Genomic DNA, 21,969 nt, shown 5'->3' on the forward strand with positions numbered 1-21,969 from the left:
GATGATTATCACCTTAGCACTTGTCATGTTGGATTATACGTAGCTTCACGTCATGTGCTTGTGTGACGATGCTCCCCTAACATCAAATATGATCATAGAACTTCTTGTTGGAAATCCAATTCATCCGCTCCACTCCCAAAATGTTAACACAAAGCACTTTTAAAATCCATAATCGCAGTTTCATATGCAGAACATTCCCATCACAACAATGGGAGGGACAAGTAAACATATAGCATATATAGACACATAACCTACAGCATGACTCTGAGTAACAAAGCTGTAAAACTACACCAGTGTGTCTAACCCGCAGGACATGCTGGGAAGCCCAAGCCACGATCCACATGGCAAAACTACCATCACGGCTAAATTTAGATTGCGAGTGAAGGGGGGGAAGCTGAAAAACAGCAGACAGTGATATGAAAAAAAGGGAAAAGGAAGATATATGAAGTCTTCATGTCGTTGAACTACCATTCATTTTCACTTTGAGGAGCTACCAACCGTAGTGAAGTGTGATTGCATGTGACAGTCGCCGTGTCTGCCTGTTTATCATGATGGATGCGCCCTCCGCCGTGGGGGGCGCAACACACTCTGTAGGTGCCGCATGACCCAAATATCACACACTGGAGAATCCTCCAACTTTGGACTAATTACCCAATTCCTGCTTCTCGGTCCCTGACAGATGCAAATGTCTGTGGAAGCTTCCACTGGCAGTTATTCACTTTGTCACGCAAAAATCTATCTGAAATGGAAGATTTATGAAAATGGAAGAGATTTACAGTGGATGCTTGGGATTTTTGTGGAGTGTGATATGTGCTCATAGTCGAGGAACTTATGAAACACAAGGTCACATGTCCAGCACAGCCACCTCCTCCGCCGCCTCCTTCCTCCCTGATCCTGACACATGCCGTTAACCTCAGCTGGAAGACCATCCCATAATGGTACCCGCAACCATCTTTTTTCCCCTCCTTTGTACCCAAAAGCAACTTGTTCAGATTTAGCATATTGCAGCCATTTGTCATCGCTAGTCAAGGGCACCGCATCGCCGTCTTGTCAGCGCTGCAATTTTATGTTTCTCTTCTTAACGCTGGCGTGTACGCGTGACAGTGTGCGCATCCACAAAGTAGAAGGCAGGGGATTTGAAATTTGTTTTCATGCCTACAAATGTGTGCATATGAATAAGTGGACGCCCGAGGAAAAGACCAAGGGCAAACATTCTGGTGCTCTTTCAGCACAATGTGCACTTTTATGGCAAAGGAACATGATAAAGTGTCCAAGTACAAGCTGTTGGATATGTAATGTAGGACTTGGATGACATCCATGCATGCTATTAGCTGTTGTTGGGACTTTTGTCTGAAGTATACTTCTGCTCCATGCGCTTGGTCTTATGTTCGTATGCCTTCTCCACGTGGCCGCTCATTTCCACCAAAGGATACGTCTTGTTCATCTCTGTGTGCTGCAAATGAATCGGTCAAGTTGACCTCAGGTTGATGTCAAATAATAAGACTTCTCAGTAATCACAATAAGTAAATAAACTTGACTTGACTCAATTCCAGTGACTGCATCGCACCCTCCATCCGTATATCATGCATATTTTCTTTGTACAATTAATGTTGCACTCTTATTCCCTGGTGGACTAGCTGTTTATCTTCCTGTGTAGTCACTCCATATTGTCCATAGGTATGAATGTGAGTGTGAATGGTTGTTTGTCTATATGTGCCCTGTGATTGGCCAGTCCACCAGTCCAGGGTGGACCCCGCCTCTTGCCAAGACAACTGGGATAGGCTCCAGCACCCCCGCGACCCTTGTAGGGATAAGCGGTAGAAAATGAATGAATGAACATTATTAGAGCCCTGTAGGCATACATTAACACCCCTATAGTCGTATTGCATAATACTGTGGACATAATAAGAGAAAATAAGAGCTGTAAGACAAAATATGCTAACTGTGGCTTTTGTCTCACCAATGTAAAATTACTGACACCTAGTGACCAATACATAACACTACATATCACAGTATGCCTTTGAATGTGTCTTCTGAATGCCTGCTGTTTGTATTCATTTAGGCTTTTGTGCTTGAAAATGCTTGAAAAATTTCAGAAATCATCGGCTGTATTCAACCAGGACACAACAGTGATTTATTGATGAATATATTTTTGCAATAGAGTGAACCCTGGACATCAAACTCCACTCGAGGGTTTGGGGGGGAGGAGTGAGGCGATGTTGGGTACGCTGGTGCTTATGATGCGATAACATACGTACGTCTTTTACTGGCTGATTGTGTACTGCTTCTCTTTGCCTTTTTTTGGACCACGCTGCCATCGGAGAAGTAGTCAGTTATCACCCAATTGAAGATATACATATATAGTTACTATATATAACACTTCAATACGTACCGTACGCACCGTATGTTGTGTTTAACAGGCCTTGACGCACGCTAGCTGCATTTTCCCAGGTTTTCCTCGCATTCAAGCCTTTTGCAAAACCTTGTGGTTAAAACCACTTTGGGATCGACAGTGGGCTCACATCCACTTTGACAAGGGGGCGCCCCACAAGGGCTCTGTGGAGCTTGTGCTATTGTTAATTCAACATAACTGTGCACTTTGCTTCCCCGGTTCAAAGGCTCCTTCCCTGACCCACGTGCACAATCTTTGGATCGCTTTTCTGCAGCTATGTTTTGCTTGGCTGCTAAAAGACGCCAAAGCCTAAATTGTCTTGTTCAAAAGCTAGTTTGTTTACAGTTCACTTTCTCTGGCTCTCCGTGCCCCCCCCCTCTCCGTCACGTTACCACATGTGCATTTCTCTCCCATTTTGGCTAAACATCTTTGAACGTCTGTTAACGTGTCTTACAACAAATAGAAGGCTGTGCCCCCCCCCCCACACACACACACCCTCTGTCATAGTTAATTTAAACATCAGGGCAAGTAAAGGAGAGCACTCATCTGCTATGGCTTCCATAACGTGTGTGTCTGATGGAAAATCAATATGACACAATGCTGGAGCAATGGCAAAGCTTGTCATTTGTCATGGAGGGGCAATAAAGATATACAATTGATTTTACTCCATTCCAATTGGCACCCCCCCCCCCCCCCCCCCCCATTTCTGGCTGTCTTATGGTGGCGGAAAAAAGAGTGGATGAGTTTTAGGATGAGGACAGAAGCACCATCTTGCCAAGCCAGTCCACGTTGAAGACCGGGACTGTGATGGGCGAGGTCTGGAGTGTTGTGTTTTCAAAGAGAGACGTCAACGCTCTTTTGCCGTTATTGACATCTGCGGCCATTTCTCCACGTTGTTTTTGTCAGAGCCTTGTGTTGCGGACAGAAGGAAAGATTAGACAAATAAATGGTTTCCTGTGCTCTCTACATGCGTGCATTCTCGCTGTCTCGGCGTCTTGTCAGATTCGCTCTTGTGTTTTGTCGCCTCCGGCTTGTGAGCGCCCGACTTGTGCCGGTGGTAGAGAGCAACATCTGTTTTGGGCTTGTTGTTCCTCTTGGCTGCTTTTCAATTGGATTTCCTCAAGCAGGGCCAAAAGCTGTCACCTCTGCCAGGCTCTGTTAGTGATCACTGCCGGCCCCTATATTAAGTAGGTGGTTCAGGGCTAAGCTAATAACTCTCCCTCCTCTCCTGGGCCGTGGCACACCACTGCTGTGTTTCCACCAGCATCGTGTGTGCACAATCCCCGTGTGTGGGTCCCACTCAGCGTGACAGCCCAGTTCAGTGCATGGGTGCTCCTCTGAAAGAATGACCAAGCCTCTTTATTGAGGACGCCACAATAAGCTTCAAACACATGTGTGCTCTTCCAATCAGGTGTCATCCAACCACCGAATGAAACATCACATGCTTCTTTCATTCCAACTCCACGCCTACGTTTCTTCTTTGGCTTTATTTCTGCCCACTAATGTTATTATGTACATTGTGTACATAGTGTGAATTGTGTGGCTTCACGGTTTGTCAACAATATATTCATGAATAAATCATGCTGCTTTGTTGTGAATATTATTCATCAAAAATATGTAAATGGAAGCAAATTGGACTTTGCCATTTTCAAGTATTGTGAGCCAAAAAACCCATCTAAGGCATTCACAAGACGCATTGAAAGACATGATGATGTGTACTATTCTACACTGGTCGCTAGGTGTCACTAATGTTACTATAATGTTAGCATGTAGTATTCTACACTGGTCACTAGTTGTCACTAATGTTACTATAATGTTAGCATGTAGTATTCTACACTGGTCGCTAGGTGTCACTAATGTTACTATAATGTTAGCATGTAGTATTCTACACTGGTCGCTAGGTGTCACTTAATGTTACTGTAATGTTAGCATGTAGTATTCTACACTGGTCGCTAGGTCTCACTAATGTTACTGTAATGTTAGCATGTAGTATTCTACACTGGTCGCTAGTTGTCACTAATGTTACTGTAATGTTACTATAATGTTAGCATGTAGTATTCCACACCGGTCGCTAGGTGTCACTAATGTTACTGTAATGTTAGTAATGTTAGTATGTAGTATTTTACACTGGTCGCTAGTTGTCACTAATGTTACTGTAATGTTAGCATGTAGTATTCTACACTGGTCGCTAGGTGTCACTAATGTTACTGTAATGTTAGCATGTAGTATTCTACACTGGTCGCTAGGTGTCACTAATGTTACTATAATGTTAGCATGTAGTATTCTACACTGGTCGCTAGTTGTCACTAATGTTACTGTGATGTTAGTATGTAGTATTCTACACTGGTCGCTAGGTGTCACTAATGTTACTGTAATGTTAGCATGTAGTATTCTACACTGGTCGCTAGTTGTCACTAATGTTACTGTAATGTTACTATAATGTTAGCATGTAGTATTCCACACCGGTCGCTAGGTGTCACTAATGTTACTGTAATGTTAGTATGTAGTATTTTACACTGGTCGCTAGTTGTCACTAATGTTACTGTAATGTTAGCATGTAGTATTCTACACTGGTCGCTAGGTGTCACTAATGTTACTATAATGTTAGCATGTAGTATTCTACACTGGTCGCTAGGTGTCACTAATGTTACTATAATGTTAGCATGTAGTATTCTACACTGGTCGCTAGGTGTCACTTAATGTTACTGTAATGTTAGCATGTAGTATTCTACACTGGTCGCTAGGTGTCACTAATGTTACTGTAATGTTAGCATGTAGTATTCTACACTGGTCGCTAGTTGTCACTAATGTTACTGTAATGTTACTATAATGTTAGCATGTAGTATTCCACACCGGTCGCTAGGTGTCACTAATGTTACTGTAATGTTAGTAATGTTAGTATGTAGTATTTTACACTGGTCGCTAGTTGTCACTAATGTTACTGTAATGTTAGCATGTAGTATTCTACACTGGTCGCTAGGTGTCACTAATGTTACTGTAATGTTAGCATGTAGTATTCTACATTGGTTGCTAGGTGTCACTAATGTTACTATAATGTTAGCATGTAGTATTCTACACTGGTCGCTAGTTGTCACTAATGTTACTGTGATGTTAGTATGTAGTAATCTACACTGGTCGCTATGTGTCACTAATGTTACTGTAATGTTAGCATGTAGTATTCTACACTGGTCGCTAGGTGTCACTTAATGTTGCTGTAATGTTAGCATGTAGTATTCTACACTGGTCGCTAGGTGTCACTAATGTTACTGTAATGTTAGCATGTAGTATTCTACACTGGTCGCTAGTTGTCACTAATGTTACTGTAATGTTACTATAATGTTAGCATGTAGTATTCCACACCGGTCGCTAGGTGTCACTAATGTTACTGTAATGTTAGTAATGTTAGTATGTAGTATTTTACACTGGTCGCTAGTTGTCACTAATGTTACTGTAATGTTAGCATGTAGTATTCTACACTGGTCGCTAGGTGTCACTAATGTTGCTGTAATGTTAGCATGTAGTATTCTACACTGGTCGCTAGGTGTCACTAATGTTACTATAATGTTAGCATGTAGTATTCTACACTGGTCGCTAGTTGTCACTAATGTTACTGTGATGTTAGTATGTAGTATTCTACACTGGTCGCTAGGTGTCACTAATGTTACTGTAATGTTAGCATGTAGTATTCTACACTGGTCGCTAGGTGTCACTTAATGTTACTGTAATGTTAGCATGTAGTAGTATTCTACACTGGTCGCTAGGTGTCACTAATGTTACTGTAATGTTAGCATGTAGTATTCTACACTGGTCGCTAGTTGTCACTAACGTTACTGTAATGTTACTATAATGTTAGCATGTAGTATTCCACACCGGTCGCTAGGTGTCACTAATGTTACTGTAATGTTAGTAATGTTAGTATGTAGTATTTTACACTGGTCGCTCGTTGTCACTAATGTTACTGTAATGTGAGCATGTAGTATTCTACACAGGTCGCTAGGTGTCACTAATGTTACTGTAATGTTAGTAATGTTAGCATGTAGTGTTCTACACTGGTTGCTAAGTGACTGGTGAGTAGGTCACTGACTCTAATAATGTTAACAAAACTACTTAGGTTGTAAACAGGTTTTCTAATCTGCAATTAAAAGCACACAATCCTACTTGGTGGAACTTCAGTTACCACTGTTGGGTCTGGAACCAATTAACCGTGATATGTGTCACATTGACATCTATAATGCGTTCAAGGACTGAAAAATGTCAACATTAGATAAAAGTACATGATAGATGAAGCATGAAGACATGAACAGGTGGGCTTTTTGACAGTACTACATGTGTACTGTACATTTGTATTTTATGTCCCCGCACACTCGTATACATTCTCCCAATGATAAGAAAATGACTTATACCGGTTTAAATGGTAAACATCCAAAAGCTCTGCGGTAGAATATAAGATGAATGAAATGCTGTCATGGCGAGGAGAAGGAACGTTGGTGTGTGGAAGTATTTACCCAGCAGACCGCTCAGTCATGGCACAAAATCATTCTAAACACTGAACAATCTCGTCCCCGCCTACACAGGTTGCAATGGCGATAACCACCACCCAGTGTTGGCTGAATCTCCTCTTCCAGAGCGTGAATGGAAGCTAGCGGGGTTAGCTTTGTGGTTGGTTGTGTGTGTGACTCAGGCTGGTTGAGTATCAGTAGGAGTATGAGTATCATGAATGTTCAGGGTTCCACCACGGTCTTACCTAAATTGGGGGGCAGCTCACTTGGTAGAGTGCTCATCTCCCAAGCGGGAGGTTGCTGGTTCAGTCCTCCGCCCTCCTGTAACCGCGTCAAGCATCCTTGGCCAAGATACTGAACACGCTCCTGATGCTGCGTCATCAGTTACCGTGGTTACCGTGTCAAAGTGCTTTGAGTACCTTGAATGAAGAAAAGAGCTATACAAGTGAAATTTCCTTTACTTTTTTTTATTCTTCATTGTCCTTCGCTACCCAGCGATTATACTGTCCTGCCTCGTGGGTCAAGCAAAGCCCATCTGGGTGTTAAAGCTCGCGTGGGGAAGTGTTTATCTTGTCAAACTGACAGCACGGCGGCCTGGCTGTCTACCTGCCTGCTCGTCTGGCTTCATGCGGTCTTGCCAGCTTCTCTGGCCAGCTGGAGCCGATAGACAAGGGTGGATTTGAAACTGCACAGCATCAACTCTCTGCTGCACAGCACTGACAGATACTTTGATTTGACACGCCATGAGCTGTTAAAGTGAAAGTTCTGTATACATGTTAATTAAAGTGTTTATGCATGAAGGGGTCAGAGGCATTAGCAAGTCCCAGTGCACAAGTGTGAATTTCTTGTCTTTTTTCCTCCATCACAGCGTTTTACCTCCTCTGTCTCCCATTTGCGTAATGACTACCAGATGCAAAGGCTACAGTTTGTGATAAGCGGGGGTGCAGATACCTCTATTTGTGTCTGGAAGTGTTGGAATTTAGGCCTGGGATTTTTGACATTGGTTTAAGTTGTTTTTTTCATGATACTGAAATCTGGAACTCTTTCAGTCTTCAATTTTACTCTCGAGCGGGGAAAGGGTAGCTCTTTCTTTGGCTGATTGGGGTTAGCACTAGCAGCCATTGGCAGTTGCAGAGGGTCATTATGTATAACGATATCATCGTCTGACTCATCTTACATGGAACACTACACCCATCACACTGCAACTTAACACTCAAACCATATACCAGATATACCTGAAAAATAGACAGTTACATACATATATATATATATATATATATAGATACAAGTTTAAACTGGAAAAAAACTCTTAAGTTTCTGCCGTAATGCATTGCGTCTGAGCTACGTGTTCATTGGGGTGCTGCAATGACATCAGCCTCCCTCTGGGGGAATTTCCATGAAGCATGGTTCCTTTGTCGTAAATCCAGCATTTTGATACTTTGTTTTTTTTTTTATAACAGTAAATGTTACTGTAAACCATGAGTAAAAACAGACGCCAAAGTTGTTTCAAAATCTTTGTAATATGAATGTGTTTTCTTAGTCTTAGGTAGTAAATATTGTACACACACCAAGAGAACATGAAAACTCCACACAGAGATTCCCGTTCTCCTGACCCACCTACATTATTATTATTACAATTATGATGAGTGTTAAGTTGCTGTGTAATGATTTTAGCATGAGAAGACACCCTGAGTCAGACTCGTAATTTATTATATGTTATATAGTATATTTATTATATATTGATGACATTCATTTATCTGTACTGTACAGACTGAACTTCAAAATGAAATCAGGAAAATGCAACAAAATGGAGAGCATACAAGCTTATTCAAGAGTCAAATTGGATGTTGAGTACTATACATTTTGTGCTTCTCTGGCTTGCATGCATGCTTCACATGAGAAATGGCGAGAAAAATTCATTTGTTGTTTTCTGCTGTTAAAAGCAGTCACATGAACAAAGATTATAGCTTTCAAGTTAAAATGATGTTTTGCGGCTCCAGTCTATTTTGGGGGTAAAATTGGCTCTTTTGATGTAAAGGTTGCCGACCCCTGCTCTCGGCAATCAAAACTTGGCCAAACGAGTAACATCCCAGCAGTTAGAGCCAACGTGTATTTCTGGGTTGCCTCGCATCGCCCTTCTCTCCAGGGCCGTAACTGTTTTTGGTCAAACATTGTGTTTGTTGGATTTAACTTTTTAAACATACAATTGTTGTGTAATTAGCGGGCTGCTAATTAATGTATGCTCCCTTGTTTGATGTGCAGTATTGCAGTACTTTGAAAGCAACCGTATTCATCCTTTGCATAAATTTGTAACACTTGCGGAGAGTTCAAAAGAAACAGGACTTGCTTTAGATAAGCCAGCACGCATTTAAATCATGTGGCCCAATTTTGTTTGTTTGTTTGTTTATAGTGGGAATATTAATGAATTAAGACTTTAAACAATCCATCATTATTGTTTTTCTGCCGCTTATTTTTAACTCAATTATATTCTAATAGATCACTTTTCCTAATGTGCAGTGCGCTTTGTTCAATGTGCAACACAAGATTCATTACAAATCACAGCAATGATCAAAAACATGCTAATCCAATTGAATGAACGACCTGGGAATTGCAGCACAATGAGGTGTGTGTTGCAAGCCAGGCAAACAACTTCTATGATGAGGAAAGATTTTCTGTCAAACGTCTCAGAAAGAAGCCACTGCTGATGTTGTCATGCGTTGACCGACTTCTGTTATGATGACGCAGTCGATACGTACCTCATGCGGCCATCGCCATCAGCTTTTGTCAGCAAGGGTTTGAAGCCGTGCGGATGCAGCCTGGCTAAATTAGTGATTCTTAACCAGAGTTGGGCCTCAAGCGGGCCTCAAACACCAGAGGTAGGGTAGCCGCTATGCTAATGTATGTTATCCATGAGACGCTCAGTTACAGTGCCGCTTCCGACCAGATGGTGGCGGTAATCTGTCAGTCGTTGTTAAACAAGCTCACGGAAGATCAGAAGAAGACATTCAACAACAACTAGCAATGGGGAAGTTTTTAAACGAATAAATGAAGACAAGTGGTGCCAGTCCTCGCCAAAAGACTCCATTCTTACATTTTACAATCCTGACTTCATCAAATACGGCTTTGTAAATGAAGGAAGAGCAACATCTGGTTTTAGCTTGTTAGCTTGTTAAACTGTGAGTGGATTGGATTTATTAGTGAGATCAATTAAATTGATACAGTTTTAATATTTAATTTTAAAACTCAGCACTTAGAAAATCGGGCCTCAACGTCCAAAAGGTGAAGAACCACTGGGCTAACGTGTCCCAGGTGTAGCAAAAGTTGAAAACATCATTTCAGGATTTTTTTCAAAAATGGTTTTATCAAACACTGAGATTTCTCACGCTGTTTGGCGGTCCTTGAACACACTGTAATTGTGTGCCGGCAGATGCAAGTGAATGCAGCAGTGGCTTGGACATGTGTTTAAGTTTTCCGTAGACACGTCTCTAGCCTGCTAGCCTGCCGACCAAGCTAAAGCTTCGACCGTGACTCCGATTCTGCATATCCGTGGATCAGCTTTCATTGTTATTCAGGAGAAGCGAGAAGCTATCGATTTTCTACTTGAAATGCATTTAAGACGTACGGAAGGCATTTAGAGCTGGATTGTCTTGCAAGTGAACAATGGTAATTAAAGAGAGAAGAGGTGGGTTCTTCCCCGGGGGGCTTGTGTCCAAAATCTGCATTGTTTTTGTGTGTATGATTTACTCTCCATTCGCCGACGTCAACGCCGACAGCCGGCATCAAATGTATGTTTGAAAGAAAGACGGAATGTTCTTCTGCCGACTTTCAGATCGACAGGACTTTGCCCAAGTTTTTCTTCTTTGTCGTCCATGTTTTGTAGCAGCGCTTCTCAGCATTTCCATCAAGGTTCTGGGTTTACATCAGCAGCGGCAAACGCGTATGTAAAAGATGTTTCTGTGAGCCAGAGCGCAGGCTTTATGCATCCAAGGCTCGCCATTGTTGGGGCCGCAGGAGGAGCCACGGGCCACGGGGTTGTGTGAACGCGCTCTTTGTGTCGTTTTTTTCATGATGTTCCTTTCTCCTTCTCGCTTGGCTTTCATCTGCTCTCAATTGCTCTCTTTTTGTGTCTCCTTTGCTATGTTTCTCTAGTGTTTGATATTGTGTCTGCTTGCACTTCATCACCATGTGAGTTTCTATCGCCATGGCAGTCTGTACGTTATTGACAAAAATGGGTTTGAACCTTGGACATTTTGCGAGGAAGCTTGAGTGAGGGACATCGCTATTGTAGACGAAACAAACGCCAGCTCAGCCATACAAAAGGGGGCCACAGTTTGGAGAAGTTCTCCTTTTAAGCGCCGCTTCTGGTCTCATCCCTTTACAAAATAAACTGCTCGCCGTGGCGCTCATTAGAGCTGATCTTTTTTTGATGATACGAATGTAACAACTTTGTCCTCCCACCTCGTCCCCCCTCCCTCTTTGTCTGCTTGCAGGGCCTGTTCATCTTCCTGATATATGGGGTGTACAACACAGAGGTAAGTCTGCATTGTGTCTCAAGGCTGTCGCCGTGAATGAGAGAAATGACAAGTTTCTGATGGGCTCCGTGGTTAAAAGCTGTGCCGGGGCGGGCAGGTGGGGGGGGTTGCTGCCAGTTGTGTGTGTGTGTGTGATGGTTGATGGCGGGAGGAGGGCCGGGATGAAGGGGAGGGGGACATTGTTTCCACGCCTAGCATCGCGCTGCCCTTCATGCTTGGACTAACTTATATGCATCCGAGTCCGACCATTAAACACTGACACGCCGCCGTTCTCAGCCACTCATTGCTCACCCACATTGGCTAATATTTCACTGCCTCTTTAAGTTTTTTAACTCACGGCCCCCCATTTAGAATCCTGACAAAGCTGCTCGGCCGGTGCTTTGCCAGGTCCCCGCTGTAGTCGTCATATGGAAGTTTACATCTGCAGATGCTGCGTTATTCCCGTTCAGACATGAAATGGAAGGAATGGCACTCACCTCAGGAAGAACAATTTACACCAGCTCAGGTAAAGCAGCTGGAATCCTCTTGGTCTCTCTTCCACACCTGATTATTCATGCAGGCCCGAGATGTTTTCATTAGGTTCATGGAGTCCGACTTTCACTGAAACTTACTCTCCGGAACAGATTTTCCCATACGGAATCGCCTAAATGGATTAGTCCCTTCCAGAAATCCCCAAATGCTTTTTCATGTACTTTTACTCACATGTATAAGACTTGAAATGCGTATAAATGGCAAATGAAAGGGATAAAAGCGCATTTAAGATGAGTGTCAAATCTGCACTGAAAAGGTTTACATTCAGTACGCAGGCCACACCGGCCTTGCTGTAACGTGGGCTGTTTCCATACACACACTAGAAACCTTGCAATCCTCCCGAGACCCGCTCCCAGTGTCGCTCCTTAGCACTGAAGACCGAGACACTTTTGGTCGTCGGTCCAAGCAGAAGGTGAAGTCATCCTTAGAAACTTTCCAACTGCTACTTTTCTAACGGTTCTTGGACGAGCCATGTGCATCATGCATATGGACATCATGTACATGCCACGGTTCGACCCCCAGTGTCTGGGAACTGTACTTCTTTTAGCCATGAAGTAGCCGCATTCATTGAAGCCGCAGCAAAGTCCGCTGCTGACAACATCGTAGATGGGTGACGGAGCCGACTTCCGGTTCCTGTTTGGATGCAGTAGCAAGCTAATAACCATATCATCTTATGATAATCATGTTGGCGTACATTGGTGGCGGTATCCGCTGACCCAGGTTGCCCTGAATATAACAAATGTTCCACATGGGACATGGAAGAAAAAGTCAAATGGAATATTATATTATTGATATATTTGTTTCTTTTACTATGTCCAGCCCAATACTCATTCACCACATAGTAAATAAACTATCAGATAATAAATAATAATAATATCAGAACCTGCTACCAATACCGTTTCAAATAATACTGTCATCTAATTCACTTCAAATATGCTCAAACCTCGGAATTCAAACACTTCAGTTTTCATATGATTTGGACAAAAATTATTACAATATTGTAGGAAATGACATGATCGAATGAAATTAATCCTTTCTTCGGCCTGCTGGTGCCACTGATGGACTTGGCATGGTTTCCTTGTGGGACGTTTTGGGGAAGGAATGAGAAAAGCGGAGGTACGAGTGTGTCCAGTATTGGGAAGCTGATGGAAAGTGTGTCAGCAGCCGGAAGCTAACAAAGTCATCAACACGTGTTGGGATGGGTAGAAACATCTTGGTCTTTGATTGAACGTCCAAGGTCATCACGGCTGAATCTGACAGCTGGTCGCTGGTTAGTAATGGTTATCCGTCTCGTCCGCCATCATTCTTCTTTTACTCGGGCGTGTTGGCAAAAGCCTCCGCTCGATCTGCTGCGTTAGCTGCCTCTGATTCCCTCAAGTCCTTTGAGTGCCGAGGAGCTGTCCTTCAGGCAAAGATGAGGCCCGGTCCAGAGGCGGGCAGGCCTGACCCTTCATGATGTCAAATAAATCAACGCTGAATTCTTGCTTAAAGCGGCCCTTTTTAGTGCTTTCGTTGCATTCATTTTCTTAAACCAGGGTCGTCCTTGATCCTAGGTTGCCACACATTGGGAGTACTACCGGTACATAATCCATGATCCGGATCACCACCTTGGCTGAGAAGTTCACGTCATGTTAGTGCCGTCTTTCCAAGATCTAAGACTGAGGATTGGCAATTTGTTGTAGCAGAAGCTTAACATGTTTGGACGTACGTGACGTGACCTTGGTGCTCATGCTGTGGCTTCCATGCTCTTCTACCTTCCAAGGAACTAACTGCTAGAACTCAGTGTCCCACATCAGATGCAGCGCAGGATCTTAGTGTCCTGTTAGCCGTGTATTATGCAATGGCATGATTAGTCTCCGTAGTACACAGCCTGACACTATCCTACAAATGGGAGGATATGAATACTTGGACTACGTTCTATTCATCCCCCATGAATGCACGTGCTGCCAGCGATCCTCCATCCCTCCACACGGTCACTTTTGCGTCCCTGGGCCAGATGCATGGAAGTATGGAAGTGGCTAGGTAAAACATAGATACATTATAGCCATGGGATTGATCCTATTTAGGATGTATAAAACTATGGCAGGAACAACATCACATGAATACAGAGCCACCATCCGCTTGGTGGACTTATATAATGATGAACTTCTCATTTCTATTTTTATATTTTAATGTGTTTTGAAAGAGAAATGAAATAATGAGTTTTCAGTTTGTATGAAATGTAACACAACATATAGACAAATATATCACATATAGACAAACATATAACATATAGACAAATATAGGCAAACATAACATATATATATATAATATAAATACTAAACATATAACATATAAACAAACATATAACATATGGACAAATATAGACAAACATATAGACAAACATATCACATATAGACAAACATATCACATATAGACAAACATATCACATATAGGCAAACATATAACATATAGACAAACATAACATATAGACACATATAGACAAACATATAACATATAGACAAACATAGACAAACATATTACATATAGACAAATATAGACAAACATATAGACAAATATAGACAAACATATAACATATAGACAAACATATAACATATAGACAAACATATAACATATAGACAAACAACCATTCACACTCACATTCATACCTATGGACAATATGGAGTGGCCAATTAAGCTAACATGTTATTGGAATGGGGGGGGGGGGCGGAGTACCCGGGGAGAAGCCACGCATGCACGGGGAGAACATGCAAACTCCACACAGAGATGGCCGAGGGGGGAATTGAACTCGGGTCTCCTAGCTGTGAGCCCTGCGCGCTAACCACTTCTTCTTCTTCTTGTTATTATTGTTGTTATTATTATGATGAATTCCACGGGTGGAATTATGATGCAACACAGATAGCGTTGACACGTGTGGCGCTAAAAAGGCTTAAAAGCAACCTGAGTTTCTGTTGCAAATTCGACTTTGATATGCAAAGGAAAATTGCCTCAGTGTCGGGAAATTCATGAAGCTGTTTTCCATCTTCATAAATATGGCAAAGACGATGGGCTTTGCAGCTAATATACTCAAAACGCGGCGTTTTTACTGGCTAATTAGCAGACAAAACTCCCCATTATTGGTTGCAATTAGCTTTTCCTTGGTGGTCACCTTGTATTAACGCGCTTTGATGACCTTTTATCTCCATCAGCTCCAAGGATGGCGCCAGGTGTTGCACGGCTTTCATATGTTAATTGCGTAACTTTGCATCACTGCGAACCTTGAGTGCGCGCTAAAGCCCTTAAACGCATAACAATCACCGAAAACAACGGCCTTCCCTCATTGTCGAATGATTCATTAGCTTGTCGTGGAACCGCAGCAAGGCTGCTTGCTATCCGTGAAATCATGGCGCCATGATGCGTTGCACTTGTTGCTCATCCCGTCACAAACGATGGCAGCGCTCGCATTGGTTCCGTGCTGTCACTTGTTAGTTCCTCTTCATTATGAGCGCGGTGCCATGCCAGATGTATGCACGTGCCGCCTGCCTGTCATCAGTCACGCCAAGATGAGACTTAATGACGCCACAATGCCCCGCCCCTGCCCCCGACCCCACCTGCTGCACGTTCACGCGGTACACACCAGTATAAAGTCCAAGTTTAGGAAGCACATTGTTGCCTTGAGTAACGGCGGCACGGACGTCGGCATCAGCTGTCATTCAGTCAAGGAGAAGGAAAGACCTGCTGGATGGGTGGAGATGATGACTGAATGATTACCAAGATGTTGGAGACCAAAACCAGTTGTTCTGTTCTTCTCAGTTCCCTGTCATAAGATAAGGCCTGCTGGATGGGTGGAGATGATGACTGAATGATTACCCTGTTATTGTAGACCAAAACCAGTTCTTCCGTTCTTCCCAGTTCCCAGTCATAAGATAAGCTACCATGATGTCCTTTCACTGCTGGCATGGCCTTTGAATGACATGTTTGAATGTTCTTATGTTTATGAAAATCAGCAGCTAACATGATAATAATAATAATAATAATAATAATAATAATATGTGAGTGTGAATGGTTGTTTGTCTATATGTGCCCTGTGATTGACTGGCGACCAGTCCAGGGTGTACCCCGCCTTTTGCCCAAAGACAGCTGGGATAGGCTCCAGCAACCCCCGCGACCCTCGTGAGGAAAAGCGGTAGAAAATTAATGAATAATAATCATAATAATAATAATAATAATAATAATAAATCTCTGAGACGATGAGAGGAATGCTGCATTCCCATCATGGGGTTGGTGATAAGATGCGTTTACTGTCTGGATATGAAACTTTTACGTTGTTGATGATATGATGAACTCCAGGACTTTTCCTGGGAAAAGGGAGGTGTCTCGTCTCGTCCGTATAAAAGGCCGGTCGCCCCCGCCGGACGCTAGCTGGGGGTCATCTTCTGACTTTGTGTCACTTTCCCTCCCACCAGGACGCACACCAACACTTTGACTCACACACTTGATGCTTTCTGTTCCCTGGCTTGTTCCCTTTCCTCCCCCGTGTCTCTGCTCTGCTTGCTCGTCGAGTGCTTTGCTTTGTGCGCCGCCTGTTTCCCGGCCCCTCGCCCCTCCCGGACCGGCTTCAAGTGTCTCTCGTCTTCCGTCAGGTTCGGAGCACGGTCAACAGGCTGAAGGAGAGGAGGAAAGCGCTTCATTTCTCAGTAAGTCACCTTGTTGTGTCCTACACACACAAGAACACACTTTTTCCTCCCAATGCTAACCAGGACCTGGCCCAGGAGAGCTGGCCGCACAACAGCCCCCCCCCCCCCCCTCACCCCCCCGGCACTAACCGGGAGTCCGTGTTGGATGCCCTTATAGATCAAATAGAGCCCGTTATAACCCCCCCCCCCAGCACCTTCATCCCAGTAATGTCAACCTCAAGTTTCTAATCCAGGACAAGCTGTCCCCTGACATTAAAGTGTCAGCCCGCTATTTATACCCCCTTGAACGCCTCACCCCCCCCCCTTCTGGCCTGGCTGCCTGCATGGGGGTGCATGCCTTTCTGGGTGTGCATAGGTGTGTGTGTGCATGTGCATAGGTGTGTGTGCATGTGCATAGGTGTGTGTGTATGTGCATAGGTGTGTGTGCGTAGGTTTGTGCATGTGCATAGGTGTGTGTGTGCATAGGTGTGTGTATGCATGTGCATGTGCGTAAGTGTGTGTGTGTGTGCATAGGTGTGCATGTGCATAGGTGTGTGCGTGTGCATGTGCATAGGTGTGCATGTGCATAGGTGTGTGTGTGTGCGTGTGCATGTGCATAGGTGTGTGTGCGTGTGCATGTGTATAGGTGTGTGTGTGCATGTGCGTAGGTGTGTGTGTGTGCATGTGCATAGGTGCATGTGTGTGTGCGCATGTGCATAGGTGTGCATGTGCATAGGTGCATGTGTGTGTGCGCATGTGCATAGGTGTGCATGTGCATAGGTGCGTGTGTGCGTGTGCATGATAGAATGCCAAGCCGAGGCGTCCCCGGCATGTCAAGTGTCAGGTACAGATGGCAAGCCGCAGTGAAGAGTAAAGTCAGACAGGTGGAGTGGGGGCGTTGGTAAAAAGTCAGGGGGGGTTGAGTGGTGGGAGACGGTTGGACGTTCTCATAGCCAATCCCATGATAAGATTAGCCCCATTCAGCAAGTCCAAAAAGGAGTACGAAGGACCCCCCCCCCCCATATTCTCTTGGCTTTTTCCAATGAAAGTTTGTGTTGAAAAGCGACAGACCCCCTCCCTCGGCATCCCCCGTTATGAGCGATCACATCACCAGCACCCTGGCCCCCTGCTCCCCACCTGGCACCCAGGTCATTGCAAAAGGAATGAAAGCATTAGCGAGTGCAGATTGATTTCCAAATATCATGCGCTCCGCCCCCCCCAGCTCAGAGATCAGAAGGAAAGAAAGAAATAGATCAGATGTGTCCGCCGGACCGGGTTGGGGGCTAATGGGGCCCCTTGCTAGCGGTGCTGCTTGATATATTGTCTGCTCACAGCATCAGTGAGGCCCCCCGCCATCTACTGTCATTTTTACTGCTTGCTCTCGAGGTGGTGGTTTTCCAATCTCGCTGGCTTCCGCTACCAGAACGCCTTTTTTAGCCATCGCCGCCACCTGACGGTTTTTAGCTAATGCTGTTTAGCGCCATAAATCTTCTCTGAAATACCGTATCCACCTGTCCTTTGCTTGGATAGGAGACATTTGGCTCTAGATGACCGCACATGCCCCCATACCCCCCAGTTGTAAAAGATAGGATTGCCTGCTGGGATGACTGGAAGACGCGTGGAGGCCGACAAAGAATCTGCGATAGCTGATGCGTTTGTCATGATACGTACAGCAAAAGCCGATTTTACATTTTACATCTTCACACATAATGTTTTTCCATCTGTTTGGTGGTCATTGAACGCACCACCGTACAGCTAAAGTAAAATGTATGTACGGTGGAACCAGGTTAGCATGGTTGTTGTTGAAATGAAATGTTGCCTCTGCTTGCATCTGCTGAGCGGGCAAAATGTCGCTCACTTTGCGAATCCAATTCTGCATTTATTATCGCGAAACGTCCATGTTAGCAGCTCGCTAATTCGTCAAACAGGAAGAGGAAGTTGGTTCCGTCGCTTGTCGATGATGTCATCAGTGCTCCACTGTAGTTTTTTGCTAACTGACACAGTTACGCTACAAGTCTCTGCTAAAACAACCCACAGTGGAGCCAAAGAAAGCTGCCACTTCTGACGCACACAACAAGAAAATCGCTCTTCAAGTAGTTGTAGCCATGAGACCGGCCACAAGGGGGCAGAGCGGGGCATGCAGCTCATGGATGAACATTCCCCACAGCAGGACAACGTGAGAGCGGAGGACAATGTTAGTTCACAGAGTGAAATAGTAAATAGCTGATGGTGCATTTGTAAGGAATTGTTCTTTGGATGTTTTGTTGGTGTTGTTTTCTATATTGATTATATATTGATTACAGCTGTGACAGCTGTCACAAAAGCAAACAGCTGTCTTCGGGCGAGAGGCGGGGTACACCCTGGACTGGTCGCCAGCCAATCACAGGGCACATATAGACAAACAACCATTCACACTCACATTCATACCTATGGACAAATTGGAGTCGTCAATTAACCTATCATGTTTTTGGAATGTGGGAGGAAACCGGAGTACCCGGAGAAAACCCACGCATGCACGGGGAGAACATGCAAACTCCACACAGAGATGCCCGAGGGTGGAATTGAACCCTGGTCTCCTAGCTATGCGGTCTGCGCGCTAACCACTAGACCGCCGTGCTGCCCGCTTGAAGCTACTTTTCTCCCTTCTCTAGTTGGGGACGGATATTTTCCTGAAACTGACCACGTTCGACTGCTGATTACTAAACAACACAAAAAGAAAGAAAGGAGTGTTTTTTTGAATGAAAGATGGGATGTCAGCTTTCTTGCGCTAGGTCCCATGTTCACGTAGGCATAGAAGACGATATTTCGTGTGCCTTGAAAGACGGTGGGATTGAATGAGACGCGATGTCTGAGAGGACGCATGGATTTGTTCAGGGTAGCTTTCCTAGGTTTCAGCACCCGGGAGCGGATGAATGATGCTAACCAAGGTTCCACTGTATAATTGATCACCTCATTGGTTAGTTTCAACAATTCTATTTTGCCTTTGGTTCGGTGAGGAGACACACGAGTGACCTTGACAACCTCATAAACAATTTGTTGTTATCACACATTCTCCACTCCTCCCCCCTTTTTTCGTTCCCTTAGCCCCCCCGATAGAGGCCCCACACACTTCTCCTCGCCCCCCCTGCGCTTTTAATTTGAAACACACACACTTGGACCAGTGTGGTTGCCTGTTTGATAGCAAGTACCTCTGACCCCCGACCTCCCTCGTGTACATACACAGCCAGATTGCTGGGTGAAATAAAGCTGTCAGTTTCTGGCCCCAAATAAAAAACAACAGATCCGTGGCCCTGACACCGCTGACGTATCGCTCGAAATTGGACGTGGATTAGTTCATTCACAGTGGGACGGGATATAACCTATCCGGGATGATGGAGGAGGCTACCGTTCCAAAAAGCCAGATGAGCAGTGGTGTCAAGTTCAATGCCTTCTCATGATTAATTAGTTGAACATCTGTGATTAATCTGATGAACATTTGTCGTCATTTACAGCCCCGATATCTAAATATGTTGGAAATGTATAACACGTATATTCACTGATGGCATGTCATTAGCATATTAGCATAGGGCAAGCCAAGAGTTGTATTGCTAATGTGGCTCGGCCAGGTGAGCAGTGGAACACAGGAACACAACGTTTGCTACAAATGATCATGAATGAGAGTTCCTACAGTCTTGTGATCTTCTTCTGATATCTCTCCTTCTCAGAACTGTGCGAGTTCCCGTCCGTCCAGCTCGGTCACCAGCTCTCGTCCTATCAGCTTGCCCCAAGCAACCACCCCCAGCCAGGAGGAGGCGAGCGCCCCCTTTTTCCTGCACAGAGAGGAAGACAGCAGCAGATGTAAGTTGTTAAGAGTACTACAATCCACAGTATGTTGGTTACAACAGGGAGAGATTTTCATTTGCTTCGGTTCAAAGAAATCCACCATTTGTCTCAGCAGTAAAAGATGTGGTACGATTCCAACACTCCCACCCAAACGTAACTTTAGGCATCTGTACTCCTTAGTTCTCTGATGTTCCAACTCAGCCTAAAGACATTTGGAGGTGGGGGGTCTCCCTATGTAGGACCTTGCTGGGTAGGTCTCGGTTTGTTGGCCACTTTCCCCTGGATCGAGACCTCTCATGTGCCAATGTCACTATTGACAGAAGAAAGCCTTTGGATTCATTTGGATAAATTGGATAATTGATGAATCATTGCTCCATGTATACTAATAATATTTGGGTACATATACATTATCATTACAATATGTATTTTGGCTCATTTATCATATTTATCAATGCATCATTTAGGCCAAAAATGTTTCAGATTTTCTGGAAACTGCAATATCATTTATCATGAGAATATTTGGAAACATCACAATCAAGTGAAGCTGCAAAAGGTTGGTGGTTCTTTGATGGATGGCTGGATGGATGGATGGACGGGTGGACGGACAGACGGATGGGTGGATGCACGGTCTTTGTGCATTCACAGCGATGCTCTTTTTCAAAGAACTTAGCAGTCATGATATCGCTCTCCCAACAATACGGTCTGAGCTAACGCTCAGACTGAATGACACTTGGATCAGATCCATGCGAGGGCAGAGAATCCACCCGGAAAAAAACTTCAGTGTTGAATCAAGTTGAATTCTTTCCTTAAAGTGTCAGTCACTTTTCCAGCGATGTCAATATTTTGGAAATAGCACAGTCCCTGAAAGTGCCCTTAAATGCATCCCATTTCCCCACCGTCGAGCCTGGGGCTTCTCTGTGATGCATTAGTGCAAGGCTGTGTGAAATCAGACATGAGGAATATCCTGTTGAAGTGGAACACTAAACAGACACTCTGACATAAATCTATGTGGCTGGGCGTGCTGCTCTGGCAAAACTTACCAATGCACTTGACTGCTTTTAAAAGTGGAATTACCCGTTTCAAGGTCACACTTGACACTTTAGGGTAGGCCAGATTAAAACATGATAGTAAATAAATACATCACACAATAAATGAAAATGAAGTCAATCATTTTGCTGGCCTCCTAACAGGCGGGAAGGGGGTTCACTCTGTGCATTGGTTCAGCACCCTCTTCCATGCAAAGCAGCCAGTATGTCCATTTGATTCAAAGGCGAAACCAGCGCACCCACCTCTAGCATATCCACTCCGCCCACTTTTCTCATCTGGGAAAAAAAGGACGCCTTCCTTCTGATGATGTTTGCTAGCCAAAGTAGGTGCAAACAGCACGAATGGTGCGTTCACAGTCATGACGTATTAAAGGAAATATTACTCTGCTAGATAATGAATGATTATTATTTAGAATGAAGATGACATATTAACATTGTTATGATATAGGATGGTATATATATAAGTGGACTATTTATGACTGAAAACTAGTA

At 44.1% G+C, this 21,969-nt stretch overlaps 1 protein-coding gene across 1 annotated transcript in view; it reads left to right on the top strand.

Moving 5' to 3' along the window:
- The window catches only part of LOC131129460 (adhesion G protein-coupled receptor D2), a 71,093-nt gene that overhangs the window by 20,623 nt on the left and 28,501 nt on the right, over positions 1-21,969 (top strand). The window contains 3 exon segments of the mRNA XM_078789925.1: positions 11,382-11,423; positions 16,577-16,630; positions 20,314-20,446. Of these exon segments, the coding sequence (XP_078646051.1) occupies positions 11,382-11,423; positions 16,577-16,630; positions 20,314-20,446 (229 nt within the window).

Source organism: Doryrhamphus excisus, linkage group LG4 (genome assembly GCF_037039965.1).
Source record: "Doryrhamphus excisus strain RoL-2023G ecotype Guam linkage group LG4, RoL_Dexc_Guam_v1.1, whole genome shotgun sequence".
NCBI classification, from domain to species: domain Eukaryota; kingdom Metazoa; phylum Chordata; class Actinopteri; order Syngnathiformes; family Syngnathidae; genus Doryrhamphus; species Doryrhamphus excisus.